Consider the following 18,545-nt stretch of genomic DNA (forward strand, 5'->3'; position numbering starts at 1 on the left):
GGGAAGGCGTGCGTATCAACTGGGAGGGGTAGGTCTTGCGACTGCTCCTCATCCCTGGCAAGACCTAGACACGGGGGTGTCAACTTTCAAGATAGCGGTGGAACAGGCTTATCCGCACCCCAGAGCTACAAGCATTAGCCGCTAAAGCGCAAGACAGGACAGGCATTAGGCTTCACGAAGTAGGCTTTTGGCTCTTGCAGGCAGCTGGCACCTGCTGCAGGCTCCGCTCCCAAACCATGGGGTTCGAACGCAACCGTTTGCACTACTGGGGACAGATCAGACTCGCGCACACAACGACGCATAGGCGCTCATGCTGATGCTCACGGACTCTTACCGTGACATGACAGCAGCAGCAGGTGGCGGGCAGAGAGAATACTGGTAGAGTTTTTGAACGATGGCGCACCACGTAAAGAACCACAGAAAGCCGTTTCCAATCTTCAAGCCGAAGTGGCCTCATGGGAACCACACATAACCCCTCCTGGCCCGCAGTTGTTTGCTACTTTGAGGTCATGTACCGAGATGTACTGGCTGGGGTTAAGGCATGAGACTGGGATGAGAGCTCCTCGTTAGATCGGCAACTTCTGGCAATGATCAATACTTGATACCTCCATGCTCGTCCTCGAACCTACTCCACAACAAGAAAGATTTGACGAAGCCTAAAGGTTAGCTCTTGCTAGGATAACATACAGTAGATATCGCGTTTTCCGAGACAATTGCAATTGTGTTATTATGAGTGCAAGACGTGGACTCGACAGCTGCTCTCGAGTATGCGATGTCAAGAGCTCGTGACAACCACAGATTGACGTCTTCGAGCTCTTCAGATTCGTGGTCAAAGAAGACTGGCTGGCGCAAAGCCAGCCATCTTTTAGCAATGGAACCGTCTCAAACAATAAACGCCCTCCCTTTATTCGTATTGATTCAGACTGTCTGATTGCTTCAAGAACTGAAATCTTTCAAAGGACTTCTTCTTCGGTCAAACTGTTACACAAGTTCTTCTTCTGCCTCGGAAGCATCTCGATATGTGACACTCTTATCCCTTGTCTCGAATGCAAGATTGATCCTCGACAACGCCTACCGCCTCGCCACGACGCAAGGGGGCTGGCCATAGAAATACAGTAGAAAAGTCTCGCACATCGCATAAGATGCTGTTAGAGGCTTCAGAAGCACAACAATCAAACTGAAGTGGAATGACTGTGTAGCTTTTACCATATGATTGGCTTCCAGGCGTTTTATTTGATGAGCCTCTTGTCTCATCTGACCTCCAATAGTCCGTGAAAGGGTGCGTCATCAAGTAAGTTACCTCCGAGGACGTAAACTCTGAGTAGACTTTTGCAAGCCGTAAGTTAGCTTGTTTCTAGGACATGGGACATGAAGGATTTCCCAAACAGCCTTCCAGATAAGGGAAGTCTGCCTTATAGTCCAGAACATCCTCGTAGCGACCAGAGAGCGAACTGCTCCTCACATTATTGTTCGTGGCGTTAGAAGTCGATGCTGCGATCTCGTGAATCTCGTGATCTGCGCGGAGCAGTGGAGATCTTTCAAGCATGTCACTGCGTCCATGCGGCTCCCCGCGAATACATGGTTCCAAAGCCAAAACCCAAGAAGAGCTTGAAGACTTGTCGAAACCTGTGCTCGGAAGCTCTCGACTTCTGATCCGTCTTCAAAATTAGAGAGCACACCACTTTCTGGTTCTCCTTCTCGATCAAGACATGTCAGCCATGATTCACGCTTGTCTTACTCCTCCTGTTGAGGAATCATTGGCAGTACGTGACCCACGTATTCGAACAACCTCACCGCTCTTGATACCCCTGCCTTCCGATTCTTTTCTTCTCTTGTTTTCTTCCACTCCCGGCAGCGGTCCCTGCAGCTCCTTCAGAGACATCTGGCCTTGCTGTGCGCCAGCAGACTTGCATGCATATGCAGAGCGGCTACGCACAGCTCGAACATAGCCAATCATTGCTACCAAAAGGCTCAAGAGGATGATGGGCGTCAGCAGGGGAGCCTTAGCCTGTTTCACGGGTTCAGCAATAGGTGCCTCAGGCGCTGGATACACAAATGGAAGCTTTCACTCCGGCCCTCATTATTAGCATCAAACTCAACGAGCAAGCGAGCATCACCAAGCAACGTCCTCAGACCTCGATGGCAAATCGAAGAAGAGGTCTGAGGTTTTGAGATGTCGGGCAGATCATCTTGGTCAGCCACCTTACGCTTTAACGAAGCCGTTCAATGAGCACGCCGATCAGTGTAATCCCGTGGTTGTTGTAAGGTTACCCCAATCACCATGGACCACGTCGACGTCGAGCCACCTTGTCCTCGTTCCCCTCCATCGGCCCTCGTTCTGGCGTCTCCGTAGGGTTGAGCTTTAGGCTGTCCGCGCCAAGGTATATTTTAACGCAGTACAGCGGCCCCGCCAAACCAAACCCCACCACCAAAGAGGGGAGGGAACGAAAATGCTCGAATGCTCGCAGCGCTCGCAGCGCAGCCTTGTCGTAGTAGTGGTGCAGCGTGGTGGGGTTTGAAGCTGCCGAGCGAACCATAGCAAGCGGGAGTATAGCCCTGATATCCGGTGGGTGGAGACCAGGACCAGACTGCATCGCCAGTTGATGCAGGGCCTGCTTGCCAGAGGAAGAAATTCTCATAGGGCGGATCAGTCAAGAGATTGAGAACAGAGGAGAAGAGACCCAAAGCAGACACTACAGTACTCTACGTAGCGAGCGAGCGACCTACCTCCTCAACATGCAAGCGCGGTAACGGTCCGTCTACATCAAACAAGGATGGCAGCTCTTGGCTGAGACTCCCATGGCTTGTGGCGCTGGTTCAATCAAGATCTTGAGAGCCGTAAGCAGAACACGCAACGCACGACATTCTCGAGATGATAGGTGTACCGCCGTATTATGGGAGGATAATTTATACGGAGTAGGCAACCAGTAGATTTCATTGTGCAACAGCAAGTATAACGTAGTTGCCCTGACCGAGTCTTTGGGCCTGAACAACCGCAATTGAAACAGAAGCCGCGATTAGAGCTAAAGAGCAATTATCGCTGGGTGCTAAGCCATCCTGTGATCTGAGTTTCCAGGCGTCGTCGATAGGGAGGAATTCGGAATTCAACGAGCTTTAAGCGAGTTTGTTGGTGGATTGTGGCTTCCTGAGTGGTGCACACCGCTCTTCCATCGAATCCACAGACGGCAGGTACAGAGTACTTACTGGTCTGGAATTTGGACGGAGCACGGAACGGACGTGTCTTGTGAGATAATGAGATGATGGTCAGATAATGACGAGATAATGGCCGAGTCATGGATCTCATTCGTAACTCTTCATGGTGGCTCGCGTTGTCGGCTTGAGCAATCCCGCTCGTGGATGGTGCAACAGCCAATGGAAGATACCTACCTAGGATGGCCGGAACATCCACCGGTTTTAAACACGGGCTGGATGGATAGTTCTCGCCCTCCTTGTCTTTGTGGCATGCATGGAACAAATCCAGAATGAAAAATGAGCCATCTTTCTAGGCTGTAATATTGTTTCTTCAAAGCAAAGTGCAAATACAGCAATAGCTCTTGACACCATAGTCCATTCCAAGTTTGCAAATCACAGTAGGAGCTCTAGCTGTTGACGGCTATAGGCCTTGTCACGTATTTACAGGAATTAAATTCTGACCCCACCTGGTCCTAGTTAGGTGGGTTTGCGGCGTGGAAAACCAGGAAGCCATGAAAGGAACGGCTTTACCCGTTTCTTCGGAGGCATTTTGAGCCTGTCGATGTTCTCGTACCGTCACATGGACGTTGTCTAACTTTGCGACTGAACCATAAACGAAACCGTGCAACACTCGTGTCCCAAAAGATACAGAACCAACTCGGTTTTATATTGCACTTGCATGAGTGGCAATCTCTCAACTATCATGTACAACATCCTCGAACCTGGTGGAGAGGCTAGGCTTCTCCTCGGATAAGTCGATGAGCACATTGAAATGTTTGCTTGCTTCGTAAACGCAGGTGGAGGAGGAGTCTTGTATGGTTGTGTGGGTGGGTGAAGATGAATGTAAGATAACGAGAGATGCGCGGGACATGCAGAAAAGGCTGTCCTGGCTGCTTGAGCAATGCAGCAGCTCTCACGCACGACATACTTGCGTTGCTTCTGCCTCGATCAAGGCAGATCTGACAACGATGGTGCAGAAAGCCGGTGCCTGCAAATGCGGCTGCGTGCATTGCCTACCCACCATGGAAATTAGAAGTCCAGCCCCTTGTACTTCCGTACCTTCATAAATACTTCATTGCTTGAAGAGAACGGAAACATGACGCGGTCCCGAGAAGGAATATTTCTGCCGCTGTGAGCTGAGCAAAAGGGTACGTACATCGGATGGTGTTTGGACAATGGAGGCTGGGGGCTGGGGGCGGGGCTGGGCTGTCAGGAAGCAGATCCAAGGATCCTGTCATGGAGATATTTGATTTGGAATGGCAACTGGGAAGGGATGGGGATGTACAGTATGTCTGTGCTCTGCTCTTGTTGATCCTCTGAATCGAGGGATGCATATGCAACCTCCACAGACCTCAGGCAAATGTAATGCATGGGGGGCCAGAGTGAAGAAGTGAAGTGAGTGGTGTTGTACAGATGAAATCGAAACAGGTTGATCGCGCGAAGTCTCGTGCCGACGTGGTCGCTTTGCCCCGCCAACGTCTTTTTTGCCCCACCCGTCGCGTCGAACAGCATTTGCAACGACCTACAATGGAACAACCGTATCGCATCTAATCCGCTTCAGCTCGATAGGTCATGGCAGATAATTCTTGAATATAGCTTCAGTTGTGGCGCAACATACCGCCATTCAACATGCCGCCGCCGAAGTCCACAATACCGCCTGCCGCACAGCCAAAGTATTCCGCATTCTTCGGTGCATGGAACTCATCGTCGACAGGACATCAAAGGGCAGAGAACACTCTAGGACACTCAACAGGATGGAGACAATCTAGGAATATGAAGCTTTCACACCAGTTCAAGAGCGGCGATAGTGGAGGGAAACGAGTCTCTGATCAGGTCGGCGCAGGCTCTGAGCATTGGGATGACAAGGCTAAGGCTTTGATAACGAAGGAAGTTAGAGAGCGGGCAAGATGCAGCGTGGCAGATATGGTTACTGGAAAATATCTCTGCGAGAAAGGAACGGGTACGATACTCCAATCGCAATTAGGCAAATGTAATACTAAGGTGTGGAACAGCAATGTTAACGAATGAAGAGAAGTTAATGGCACAGAGGAAACAAGAGGATGACCTAAAGGAAGAGGAAGAGCTGAACCGCAAAAAAGGGGTCTTCGACGGTCTTGTGATCTATGTCAACGGAAGCACGTATCCTTTGATATCAGATCATAAGCTCAAGCATGTTCTTGCCGAGAATGGAGCCAAAATGTCGCTTCATCTTGGGAGACGGCAGGTCACGCATGTCATCTTGGGAAAGCCTTCTGGTACCTCGGGGGTAGGAGCTGGTGGTGGTTTGTCTGGAACTAAGATGGAGAAGGAGATCCGTAGAGTCGGAGGCTGTGGAGTCAAATATGTCGGAGTTGAATGGTATGTTATCTTTTTTTTTAGAACCCACTGTTTTTACAGTCGTTCCGCAATTAGGACTACGACTGCCTATAAAGGAAGGAAGTCATGTATACATCTAGAATACGCGTGTCTTACACTGTACGCTCAAGCTAACACGATTGCAGGGTCCTCGAGAGTCTCAAAGCTGGCAAACGACTTTCCGAATCGCCATTTTCGAATCTCAAAATTGCTCCCAAAGGACAGAAGAGTGTCTACGGAATGTTCAAGAAAACCAATAGCACGGGATCTACAGGAGATTTCGGCTCTGGTTTTTGAGACAAACGCAAAGCAGCGTTTAGCCTCTGAGCTGAATGCTGTGAATGCTGCATGTGTGCGGAGTTGCTACTGTAAAACAAACGGCTGGATTTAGTCTTTCTCTTCTGATAGACCACTAGGTGTCTCATATGCACGTGTATGATTGATGCACTATTATGTTGGTTTGGATAGGTAGGGATTCAGGTCAACGGCGCGTGCGGTTTTGCTTGGGAGCATGGGAGCATGGGAAGCATGGAAGCATGGATGTATGGATGTATGGATGTATGGAGGCATGGAAGCATGGAAGCATGGGAGCATGGGAGCATGGGAGCATGGGAGCATGGGAGCATGGGAGCATGGGAGCATCGAAGCATCAAATGGGTATGGAAGGCAGCATAGGATAGGTGCATTGCATGCGGCTTAAGCATAAGATGAAGTTGTGATGGTCTACAAGCTTTTGTCACTACCAATATTGAACACCACGGGAGTCGACTGACAGACGCAACAACACTGAAAAACCAGAGCACTCACATTTACAGAGACATAATAATTTTATAAAAGGCCATGAACTGGTTCTTGAAAATTGTTACCAAGCGTAGTAGATGACCTCCATGCTGATTGCTAGCTACAAGTTTGCTCTCCTTAAATCCTTGTCCAGGGTTGTCCTTAGTAATTTGCTTGGTTGGCTAGTGAACTTGTGAGGCGACGCGGGATCCCGAACATCAACACCAAAATCAACATCGGCATTTTCTCCAATACCAACGCAGATTCACCTTCGATCCCCAACATCAACGCTTCCGCGAATAATGATCAACGGAATTTGGAACCAGGTATCATCTACTATTGGCATGGCATCGCCGTTGACCGATGCCAGAGATAACGCGCTCAATTCTGCGAGTCCTAGGAGGAATCAGAATCTTCAGGAGTACGAGGTCACGATGGAGTCCACAAGAAGCGATAGTCCACCCTCGTCACCCTTTGTTCCGAATGTGTCATCAGACTCGTTGGAAGAGCGCGAAAATCTCTCACCTATCAAAACCTCTCGACTCTCAGCAAAAAGTCCAATTGGCCGGGAACATACCTCCCCTTTAAAGATGCTAAAGAGTCGCACATCACCTACGTCAACATCGCGGTCTCCCCGCAAAGACCAATCGCCCACAAGAAGTCCGCGAAAGCTCTCATCGCCAGAGAAAAGATTCCCCGTTAAACCTTCATCGCCAATCAAAGTCGCACCTTCGCCCGTCAAAATGGCCTCGCCCGAGAAACATACTACAGTTATGGAGCAGAGCCTCAACATTGAGGATGTTTTGAGAGACAACGAGGGTCTTACGAAAGCAATTGAGATACTGGAAGACGGGGATAGCGACGATGACCAACCTTCGGACAATACAATGTTGACGACTGTCGGCGGAGGCCAGGGACATAATGAAGAAGTCAGCATGGACGACACGATGGTCAGCACATTCAGCGAATTTTCCGCTGTCCCAGATATGACTATGTTTGCAAAGATAGGACATAGTCCCACGAAATTCGCTGAATTAGGACCTACTCCAAGACGACCTCAGATGAACACTCCAGCGACTCTTCGGCGACCAGCAACGCGTGATCGATCTCCATCTCCCACACCTAGAGGTCACAGTTATGGAAGGAGTAAAGATGAGGGAAACACAACGAATCTGATTCTTGACTTCACTGAACAATTCAATGGATTCGCAGGACGCGCACAAGGTCAATCTCCGACAAGACAGGCAAGACAATCTCCATTAAAGAGCAGCACGATGCCAGACCTCTCTTGGGCATCAACCCCCTCCGTGAACAGACACACCATGTCGAATCTTCTAGACTTCGATATTCCTCCCGCGCCTACACCAAGAAGCCTGCCTTCAATAACACCACGAGAACTCGAAAGTCTCAAGTCGAACTTTTTGTCGGAAATCAGCAGTTTAAAAGCTTCTCTAAGCGGGAAGGAGGCCGAGGTCCAGTCTCTGAAAACTGCTGTTGGGGATGCCGAGAAACGTGTTGGAGAATGCATGGAACAGGTTCGCGAGGAGAGGAATCTCAAGGAACAACTGGCAGCTGACAAGGAAGACTGGGAGAAGCGGGGTAGGGAGATGGAAGCTGTTCTGAGAAATGTAAAGGAGGAAATTGTACATGGGGAGCGGGAGCGTGATGAGCTAGAGGGACGGTTGGAGGAGAGTGAGAGGAGGAGGGAGGCCGCTGAGATCATGGCACAAGAGGCCGAGAGCAAAATGGCTGCCATGAAAGCAGGAAAGACGCCATCCAGTCCAGGACACAGTAGCTCCAAGTCCGGGGAATGCGGTTGTGGAGGGCGAGCTGTTGAAATTGCTGTTGAAAAGGTATCCAGAGAACTACATACCTTGTACAAGGAGAAACACGAGACGAAGGTTTCAGCACTGAAGAAGAGTTACGAGCGTCGCTGGGACAAGAAGATCATGGAGCTCGAGAACCAAGTTGAGGACCTCAGCAAGGAGAACGAGGAGCTGAAACTCGGACGCGACACAACTATGACAAGAGTCGAACCCAAGAGCTCTCTAGAAGTCACACAAGATCTCGAGAAAGCAGCAGCTCGAGATGCAAAGACGAAAGAACTTGAGGCCGAGCTTGAGGGTCTCGCGCAAGAGATAAAAAGTGTGAAGCATGACAATAACGACCTCCGTAAGCTCTTAGACGAAGAACGAGTTGAGAAGAGCAAGCTTGTCCAAGCTGTTGACGAGATGATACCTCTTGTAGCAGCGTTCGACGACATGCTCGCCAACATGGACTCAGCCCCAGCAAACCTCCCAGAGTCCGCACCAGCTCCGCCGACTCCAAGCCAGAAACACTCCAGTGTCGAAAACCTCCGCGGAAGCATTTCCAGAGCTTCAGGCCTTCGAGCACCAACTGGTATTGCTAAGCCAGGAGAGAGCCGCATCGGTCGAGGTGGCTTTGGTGCACCTGCTCCAGCTGGGAGCAGTCGTGAGAGAAGCGGCAGTGGCCAGGGTGGTAACCGTCCAGGCAGTGGAATGGGATATCGCAGCGGTATAATGAGCTCCATCGAGAAGATGGGGAGCTACAAGGGGAGAGGGGAGTGAGAGGTTTGTGGTGAACGAGGTGATACTGGGAGTTTCTTTTGTTTTTACGAATCATGAGTGCTCGTATTAATGTTGGGACTGGTGTTCTGCGTCGAATTGGTTCGATTCTGGGGGCGCCATTGGCAGAGGCCTGTGTGGACGCTTTGTATATGTGGATAGTCCTGATAGTCCAATGAATCAACGTGGACTGCGGTCTCTGGTTGTCTGATTTTTGTGAGCTTCCCACATTGTTTCAACCGGCAATATCCTCTCCTATCGACTGTGTTCTCAGATTGCTCAAAACAATGAATCAGGCACATCACATTTGATTATTTTTGAGTCCGTATCGCCTCAACACTGCCCTGCCAAGCGAAAACATCAAGGAGTTGCAGGAAAATGTATGTTTACAATCTCAGCTTTCCACTGCTCTTAAATATTGGCCATCAATCAAGATATGGTACAGATAATTTTTCCCTTCGTGGCATTCTTCTCCATCAATTGATGCGCTTCGACAACCTGTTCCCATGGAAAGACCTTTTCGACGAAGATCTTGAGTGTACCATCCTCGAATTGAGGGAGATATCTATGTCCAAATGTCAGCAAAGCTTTATGTCTCTTTGCAACGTCCCTCCATTAACACCGCATAAAAAGGACGAAGGGGGTGGAATTCAATACATACTCCTCCAATTTATCCCTCAATTTCCCCTGATACTCCCCATCCCGACTCCTCAGACTGCTCCCCTCAAATCGCAACCTCTTCCTCACAAACGCACTGATATCCACACCCGCCGGTAACTTCCCACCACTCATCAGTCCCAGATTCACAATTCGTCCATCCTTAGCAGCCACGTCCAAGTTCCCCTGGAAATAGCTCTGTCCAACATAATCAATCACGATATCGACGCCCTTGCCGTCCGTAGCAGCCAGGATCTCCTTCGCCCAGTCTTGAGTCTTGTAGTTGAAGCCGGCCGTGGCGCCGATGGACTTACAGAAGTCAAGTTTCTCCTGTGAAGAAGCTGTGGCATAGATGACGGATGCGCCGGCGAGTTTGGAGAGCTGAATTCCGGCGATGGAGACGGACGAGGCGCCTGCGTGCCAGAGGATGCTTTTCCCTTTTGTGAATTCTCCGATGAGGTACATAGCTTGGGTGGCTGTGATCCAAGTCTGCATACAGATTAGTATTCGGAAAATCCTTTAAGAAGTTCCAACTGCTGGAGTGGATTTACCTCCGGCACACCAGCGGCCTCCTCCCAGCTTAGATGATCGGGCTTCTTCAACAACATCCTAATGTCCACCTTGATAAACTCGGCATAAGCTCCACCATAGGCTAGACCAAACACCGCATCACCCTTTTTAAACCCCTCCTTCCCTCCGTCGCCTTCTCCAAGATCCTCAATTGTACCGCTGAACTCGACGCCAAGGATTGGCCCTGCTTGAGGTGGTAAGGGATAGTGACCTTCTCTTTGTAAGAGATCCATTCGGTTGAGCCCGAATGCTTTGATTTTCACTACAGCATAGCCAGCAGAGATGGTAGGTTTGGGGATTTGGTCGTTGATGAAGAGAGATGTGGCGGGGCCGGTTTTGTTCTTAATGTCTATAATTTGTATGAGATCAAAGCTCACATGGTAAGAGATAAGATATACTCACCGACTGCACGCATTGTGGCCATTTTCGCAAGTTGATGGTGGTGATAATGATATTCGGAGCTTCAATGCGGGGTACGTTGAACTATAATTGCTTAACTCTTGGTGTTCCGGGAAGAAAATTTTGAGCATTCGATGTTTAATCAAAGGAAGGCCTCAATCTGAATAGTATCCAGCTTTGTACAAAGCGTTAGAGGTTCGGTCAAAAAGAGAAGTGAAGTAAATACTCGAAGGTGGAGGGGTTCGGATGACGACAGCGGGGTAGCTCGGCTTTGCTTACAAACTCGGGTGCCATGAACAATCTTCCAACTTCAGACTTCAGTGCAAGGGACTGACTTTCATCTTCAAACAAGCAATAGGCGAATCCACAGTGCCGTGACTCTGGGTAATTTCTTTTTCTGCTGCATCTCATGTTGAAAACTTTGCTTGCGCCTGGATTTTCTGTTGCCAGCATCTTCACAGCTCCCTTTTCAAATTAATTCAGGATACACAGTGTTCTCAAGTGCTGATATTGAAACACATTGACTGTGTCCAAATTCTTTTTCATTTGTCAATATTGGGACTGTTTCTCTCTTTCCTGGTCTTGACGTTCTCTCTCTTGTAAACCAAAAATGTACCTTATCATCGGGATTGTGCTGGGAAGTGCTCCCTGATGCTTTTGAATGGACATGAGGCATTCAAATAGGTGCATTATTGATCAACTACTTTTTGGAGAAGTTGTAGAAAGCAAATGGCACTGTTGTCGGAGGTAAAAGTCAACGCTACTGGCGCTCAAGTACTCAAAGCGCTGTGAGCGCTCACAGCGTCACCAGCCCATTCACACAAGTCTATGTTGCGAGGGATGAAGTGAACATTCCCAAGTATACTTAGACTTTTTCAATTGCCATTCACACAATGACATAATCTGGGGTTGGAATCTATAAAAAGAACAGACTATGACTGCAATTGCTGTCTTTCTTTTGACCATAAAATAAGGCGTTGATTGCAATTCCGTTCAAGTTCGTCTCGGATTCAACATGCTGGACGTCTACTTCAGGCAGGAAAGGTAAAACAACGTCAGTTCAGATTCAGTCTTGTAGCAGACATGTAGAAGGAAGGGTTCGAAAACAGGGGGGTGGCAGTAGTATAGAACTTGACGACAGAGACTCGATTTTACTTGGAGAATTGCCTATGCATGCTTCCTATTCAGACATAATCAAGCTTTTGATTTGGAGCTTAGCAACTTCTCATCATGCTTGGATCCCCGCACAAGCCAGTCCTCTGTTCAAAGTCTCCTGTCCTTTGCTATCCTTTTAACAACATCTCTTAAATGGGGAAGCGCGCCTCAGTGTTGGTGAATGTATTTTGAACATTGTATTGAATTACCTCTGATATCCTCTATGACGAGCAAAATCGTAACTTGAAGAAGAAGTCAATTCACATTTTAGTGTTAGTGGTCTAGCATTGTGGGAAAGTGGGCTATTTTCTTACCATTCACTAAGCTCGCTCAAGTCCATCTCACGCCATCGCTCAAAAATTTCGCCATATATAATGGACGACTGCTCAGCTCTTGATATTCAACCATCTGGTTTTATATGCACAATTCGAGTCTAGAGTTTGAGAAGTGCCGGATCTATTCAGTTGAGGCTCCTGAGATTAAAGATTAAAGTTCGGCAGTAGGGAATGTTCGCTTCTGATGATGTGAACAAGTAATTAGTGATCAGAATGAAGAATTGCTTGTTGTCATGTTGCTTTTCGTTGTCAATCAGCACGATAGATAACATTTATATGTGATCTATTACAAGTCTACTGCACCATGTCACAAAATACGCTTTTTGTAACTGATACAAAGCATGGTAAATAATCCCTCCCTTCCCCCTGAAAACTCGACACTCCGGGGCCAGGAAGTCCTCTCTTGATCCGTTCATTGTTTCCGAACCGATACTCATCATATCATCTTTTGTAGTAGTACAGACCCTTGTCTTTCCTGATTGTCTGTCCCGGCCGAACTGTTTCTCGCTTGAGAACTCATTTACATATTCTCCTCGACGGTACATATAAAAGGTGAAGGTCTGGCCATCAGGAAATATCTGACATGCTACCTGAAGCTTCATCGAGTTTATCTAAGGTTGACTGCAGGACATTCAGGTGTCTCCACTTGGTGTTTCTGAAAGTCTTCCCTGCAGTGCTATACCATTCCATCAACAACGAGGGCCGAGTCTCTCGAACTCTTACGTGGAATAGTGGTTGGATCAATTGCGGCAATTGACTGTCAGGTACATCTTTGCTGCCAGACAGATTGTCTTCCATTCGCCAGTTACAGAGGAGTCGATGGGGATTCAAGTCCTCCTCAGTGGAAAGCAACTTCCGAATTGCACTCAATGAACGAACTCCAAGAGCGAAATTCTAGGCTAAGGAATGAGGAAGCGCGAACGGGGATTACCCACTCGTCTCTGCGTCTTTAGTATCTCCTTGTTCAAGATTTCCATTCCATACCTCGCAACCCACAGCTTTTTATAGTCTGATCCTGCCATCATACGACTGCTTAACCCTTGAAGTTTAGCTGTCAACAGGCGCAGGGAGTCAATATATATTCATACATGTGTCCAGAAAGCTAGATTTGCAACGTTGAAAGGCGTACAGACATCTCCAACATTGAGTGGAGCGAGGTCGCTCACTTCTCTCGCTTCCAGAATGGAAATCATTGCTTCTCCGAGCGGTCATCACAATATCAGTAAGTGCATTAACGGGCCCTCAAGGCGAATTAAATACAAGCTCTTACCCAAACAGTGACCTTTACTGTTGTCAATCCAAATCTCGCTGTTGACTGTTCGGTACCAAATCCAGGGTCGGTGAGTGGTGAGGTACGATTCTAGATACATAAGTTTGACAGCCCATGCCTTGAAATAAACGAGCCTCCATCTCGTACTCAGACTTGTAGTTTACTTTCATCATCCTCGCTCCCTGTCACACGTATGATCTCATGATGCGCGTATCCTTTTGTGCTGCAAATCGAGTTGACTTTCAAAGATACAACTCAGTGTTTATACACATCAGCGTACCCCACATGAAACGGTCTCTGGAGCGTCATGGGTCAATTTGGATTCACTTAGCCATGATTTCCCGAAGTAAATTTGAAAAAGGGTGAGCTGAAAATCAGACATTTTGCCAGAGTTAGCTTGAGAAGGATATAAAATCCATACGAAGTTGACTTCAGAACAAGTATGCGTCCAAGGAACTGCCAAGGTTTTGTCATTTCTGGAAGCGCTCGATACATCAGGCGAGGATTGAAGACTTCTCAACTTAAGGGATGAAATTGGCAGGCTTGTTCAGTAGAAGGAGAATATTAACTAGCAAACTAAAACTTTTTCCTACTGCTATATTATTAGTAGATCTTGTTGTCACTTGGCTTGTATCTGTCACTTGCTGGGGTTATCAAAGCAATAGGCGAGCAAGGGAAGAGGCCGTCTGGCTCGCCAACATGAAGAACGAATCTATAATACCATCGACACACTAGATCTTACTCGTAATACCGTAAGGAGATATGAACATACCACAGCTTCGAGGCTAGCCATGAATTTCCAGTCATGTGTCCGGGCTTTTGTCCCTTGGTAATTCTTGCACTTCTCCTGGTAACAGCAGGCAGATTATATAGTCCTAGTGAACCAAGAAAACCCCAGCTTCATGCGTCTTAGATAAAAGAACTTCATTTAATGGAATGATCATAGGATTCGGTATTACTTAAGACATTAATCCACCCAATTGTACACTCCGTACTCCATGCCCAAGCCCCGCAAACCTCCAAACTCCCCTCCAAGCCTGTCCTCTACCATTCTACAACTTGGCCCGAGCCTCTGTCGCCTTATGCAAATCACCACCCTTCTTCTCAAAGTACTCCCTAATCTTTGCCCTTGCTACCTCCACAACACTAGCATCCTCCACGGTAGCAGGCACCTGAACCTCCTTATCGAAATCCCCATGTACCGCATTCTCCACCAATTCTCTCAAAACTCTTCGAAGCGTCTTCCCAGAACGTGTCTTAGGAATCATGCCTTTGCCTTGGATCATACCACCGAGAGAAGCAATGGCGCCGATTTGAGTGCGGACTAGCTTTTGGACTTCGCCGAAAAGTTGGTCAGAGGGGACGGCGGAGGGTGGGTGGTCGGCGGTGGAGAGTGTAACGAAGGCGAATGGGAGATGGCCTTTCAAGGCGTCCGGGATGCCGACTACACAGCATTCGGCGATGGTTTGGTGGGAGGAGATGGCTTGTTCGATGGAGCCTGTGATTTCGTAAGTATATGCAGGGTCATGCAGAGAAGATGAATATACCAGTGCTGAATCGATGAGCAGCCACGTTGATAATGTCGTCAGATCGAGACATAACGTGGATATATCCATCCTCATCGATCATCCCAGCGTCACCCGTATCAACCCATTTGCCATCAAATCGTTTCAAATAGCCTTTGTAGAATCTCTCCTCGTCTTGCCAGAGCGTTCTGAAGCCTGTGGGAGCAAGTGGCATACCAAGGACGATATTGCCCATCGTTCCTTTCTTAGCCTCTTTCCCCTCATCATCAACGACACGAACGTCCCAGCCTGGCATGGCTTTACCTGCACTTCCTGGTTTGATAGCAAGTGGTGCCACATCTCTCTTCTTGGTCTTGCGATCCTTCCCAGCGTGTGGAACAAGTGCGATACCTGACATTGGGGATCCAGACTCAGACGACCACCAATGATCAACCACAGGTGCTCCGTCTGCATACTCCTGGAGCAGGCCCTGGTACATGGTGATGATACTCGGTTCCGATCTTTCTCCTGCGAGGAAGAGGGCATTCAAAGTCTTGAACCCACCTCGCTTGCCGACTTCCTTAAACTTCTTGTTCTCCGGATCATCTCTTCGGATGGCTCTAAGTGCTGTTGGTGCTGTGAAGAGAGAATTGACTTTGTACTCTTCGATGATTCGCCAGAAAGCACCAGCGTCGGGAGTACCGACTGGCTTGCCTTCATAAAGGATAGTCGTAGCTCCAGTCAGGAGAGGTGCATACAAAATGTAAGCATGACCGACAACCCAGCCAATATCTGATGCGCAGAACATAACGTCTCCAGGGCCATGAATACCAAAAAGATAGCTGATTGACAGATGAAGACCAACTGCATGACCGCCTGCATCTCTGAGAACACCTTTAGGAAGTCCGGTGGTTCCAGAAGTATAGATGATGTAGAGGCCATCACTGGATTTGACAGGAACGCAACCAGCCTTGACACCTCTGCCTCTCCCGCTCTTCACCAATCGCTGCCAGTTTCTCTCACCATTGTTCTTGTCTACTGGGTCCCATCTCAGCTGGTCTCGTTGCCAGATGATGGTCTTATTGGGCTTATGTGCTGACTGCTCAATTGCTTCTCTGATGAAAGATTTGTATGACAAGGGAGGCTTGGCGCCGTCGATTCCGCAAGAAGCTGTGAGAATAGCTGCTGGTTTGGAAGCTTCAATTCGTTGGGCTAGAGATGCTGCGGCGAATCCTCCGAAGACAACTGCATGGATAGCTCCAATTCGTATCGTAGCGAGTATGCCAATGAGTGCAGCTGGAATCATGGGCACTATAGATATATTAGCATAGCTTCAATACCATCATTATTTCCAAGCCAATTGCCAGATGTGCACTATCTACTTCAGTAATTGGTGACTTACTATAAAGTAAAACGACATCACCTCTCTTAAGCCCCTCCTCCTTCAATACCCCCGCAAAAGTCTCCACCTCCTCCAGCAACTCCTTATATGTTATCTTCTTCTTCGACTTCGTTACTGGACTATCCCAGATGATTGCCGTCTGGTCACCATTGCCTGCCTCCACATGTCTGTCTACGCAATTGTAGCAGGTCGAGATCTCACCGTCTGGGAACCATTCCCAATGATCGTGTTTGGTACCAGATTTGAGCGACTTGGAGGTCTTGACGAGCGTGGAGCTGGGCTTCTTGTGCCAGGTGAGGTGAGACGCTTGTTCGGCCCAGAAGGATTCGGGGTCGGTGAGGGAATGGTGCTGGACTTCGTCTTGGGGATGGGAAGGCATTCTGGGTTGGCGCGGGGTAAGTATCTGCTGGGCCATGGAAGGGAAGGGAGTAGGACTTACTTTGCTGTAGTTGAGTAGTTCCTGGAGCTTGTAGATGTGTTAGTAACGCCTCGGTGGTAGCTCTGTGGCACTTGCTCAAGCTTGAACCAGCTCCGGCTCGGTCGAGGAAGTGTAAGCAGGTGCTTGTGTACGAGTAACCAAGGTGAAGGTAAACTTGGCTGTGAAAGAAAAGGAATTGAGATAGGAAATCGGAGTGGTAGAAGGCTCATTTGTCATGAACTAAAGGTGATGCATAAGCACCAATTACCATGGCTATGTTCCGGGTTTGAGGATGCAGTGCATCAATACTACTCTTGCTGCTTGAGGTTTGGTGTCAACAGCTCTCCACACCCCGCACTCCGCTTGTTCGGCTCGGGCCCATTTGCCCGGGCGCCAAGATATCAGAACTACTCGTAAGCAGGCGAACAATCCCAATATAACAATCAATGCTCATTATTCCGAGGGTTTATAAGTCATAATTTAGAAGTATTCTTTTAACCCAATTCACCTGTTCTTCTGTTGGCTACAGTATACTCTTGGCCAAATTGATTAGCAACCGTATAACGAGACGTCACTGCTACCAAACCAATATGATTACAAGTTAGATACCTTTGTAAGTATGTTAAGGCGCGATCCACAATATTCTGCCGACTTTGCGAAAGGGTCCTGCATACTTATTTATGAGAGAGCCACTGGTGGAGTACTCTCGACGTCGAGGAGGTGTGCTGTCAAATTCTTTGATGTCTAGTAAGCAATAGATGGAAAGACATGAAGCACAAGCTGGATGCTTGTCTCCTGTAAGCTTGCAAATGCTGTAGAAACCATCTTATCGACATGGAACAGAGACTACAAAATCAAACGAGTTGGCTTCAGCGTTGCAGAGCGAAACAGCCCAAGGCATGCTATTCTACGCCAGTACCAGGAGCTTCATTCCTGCGTAAATACTGCACATCGAGTATAGAGACTGTGCAAAGCGAGTACCGAACGGAGGTCTTCGGGTTCTGCGTGGAGATCGACGAACTTCGCAACATTGGCAAACAACCGTGCCCCATATTACAAAGTGAGGTCCTCATACTCAAGGCCGACAATGCCGTTATTAAGATTGGGCACACCTTTTCCATGCTCCCACTGCAACTATTTGACCAACTGCCTGAACGCCAGTTCCATGGCAGGCAGGAAGATCGTCGAAGGGCGTTAAAGATGAGAGGAAGTGAGCATATTGACCTCATTGTCAAGAACAACGCTTCCGAGACGAGTTGTAGGTTTCGCTGGTGATAGGTGGATGAGTAGCGACAGCTCTAGAAGTCGTCATCGAAGTGTGGCGACCGAAGACATAGTCACTTTTCCTGTCTGGCAAAAAGGTGGACTAGAGCTGTAGGATGCTGCCAATCCATTTGCTGATTGTACAAAAGCGAAAGCCCTTTGAACAGTGTTGGAATAGTACTTATATTTAAATGCCGTTGCTATGTAGTTCATCTATTCTAATCCCGATCCAGTATGAATTGACTCAGTCTGCTTGACATCGCACACTGTACCTGCTTCATCTCGACGCTTGAGTCTCAGACTGACATTACACAATGATCCCTGATTGAAGTCAATCCATGCTCATTTCGGCTCGATAGTCAAGAGACGTGGTGATTACCGGGCAGGTGGGATGAGAACTACACGTTCCTTACCAAACGAGATGGACTTGTGGTGTCTTCAAGAAGAGAGCGTCTCAGTGCACTGTAAACAACATCGCAGACTTGGGTCAAGTTGGTAATTAAAGACACAATCTGCAGCAAAGACCAGAATAAAACAATAAGGTATAGCCAAAGAACTTGATGAAGGGGGTAAAGATCAAGTAGATGCTTACATTTTCGTTTATATTCTCGTGATATTTTCGTTCCAGTATCAAAGCTGAATCCAGGGTGATAATCAAT

At 48.1% G+C, this 18,545-nt stretch overlaps 4 protein-coding genes across 5 annotated transcripts; 2 read left to right on the forward strand and 2 right to left on the reverse strand.

The window, feature by feature from the left end:
- Positions 1-4,821: 4,821 nt before the first annotated feature.
- On the forward strand, positions 4,822-5,844 carry ONS95_003749 (uncharacterized protein; the record flags this gene model as incomplete). Its single annotated transcript, XM_058497073.1, has 3 exons — positions 4,822-5,152; positions 5,205-5,550; positions 5,694-5,844. The coding sequence occupies 3 exons, from the start codon at positions 4,822-4,824 to the stop codon at positions 5,842-5,844; spliced, it is 828 nt and encodes a 275-aa protein (XP_058353016.1).
- Positions 5,845-6,629: 785 nt separating this feature from the next.
- On the forward strand, positions 6,630-8,915 carry ONS95_003750 (uncharacterized protein; the record flags this gene model as incomplete). Its single annotated transcript, XM_058497074.1, has 1 exon — positions 6,630-8,915. One exon carries the CDS (start codon positions 6,630-6,632, stop codon positions 8,913-8,915), a length of 2,286 nt encoding a protein of 761 aa, XP_058353017.1.
- A 426-nt stretch (positions 8,916-9,341) lies between these two features.
- Positions 9,342-10,563, reverse strand: ONS95_003751 (uncharacterized protein; the record flags this gene model as incomplete). The annotated part of the gene is made up of 4 exons (XM_058497075.1): positions 9,342-9,477; positions 9,574-10,058; positions 10,121-10,488; positions 10,542-10,563. 4 exons carry the CDS (start codon positions 10,561-10,563, stop codon positions 9,342-9,344), a joined length of 1,011 nt encoding a protein of 336 aa, XP_058353018.1.
- Positions 10,564-14,209: 3,646 nt separating this feature from the next.
- On the reverse strand, positions 14,210-16,915 carry ONS95_003752 (uncharacterized protein). 2 transcript variants are annotated; one of them, XM_058497076.1, is made up of 5 exons: positions 16,720-16,915; positions 16,645-16,671; positions 16,206-16,585; positions 14,846-16,114; positions 14,210-14,796 (listed from the first exon to the last, which is right to left on the reverse strand). In XM_058497076.1, exons 1-5 carry the CDS (start codon positions 16,851-16,853, stop codon positions 14,351-14,353), a joined length of 2,256 nt encoding a protein of 751 aa, XP_058353019.1. In that variant the 5' UTR covers positions 16,854-16,915; the 3' UTR covers positions 14,210-14,350. The 2 variants fall into 2 exon arrangements, with proteins under 2 accessions (XP_058353019.1, XP_058353020.1); XM_058497077.1 differs by having other exon boundaries at positions 14,210-16,114; positions 16,645-16,915.
- Positions 16,916-18,545: the final 1,630 nt, after the last annotated feature.

This window comes from Cadophora gregata (genome assembly GCF_030347475.1).
Source record: "Cadophora gregata isolate MNR1 chromosome Unknown scaffold_13, whole genome shotgun sequence".
In the NCBI taxonomy this organism is placed as follows: Eukaryota; Fungi; Ascomycota; class Leotiomycetes; order Helotiales; family Ploettnerulaceae; genus Cadophora; species Cadophora gregata.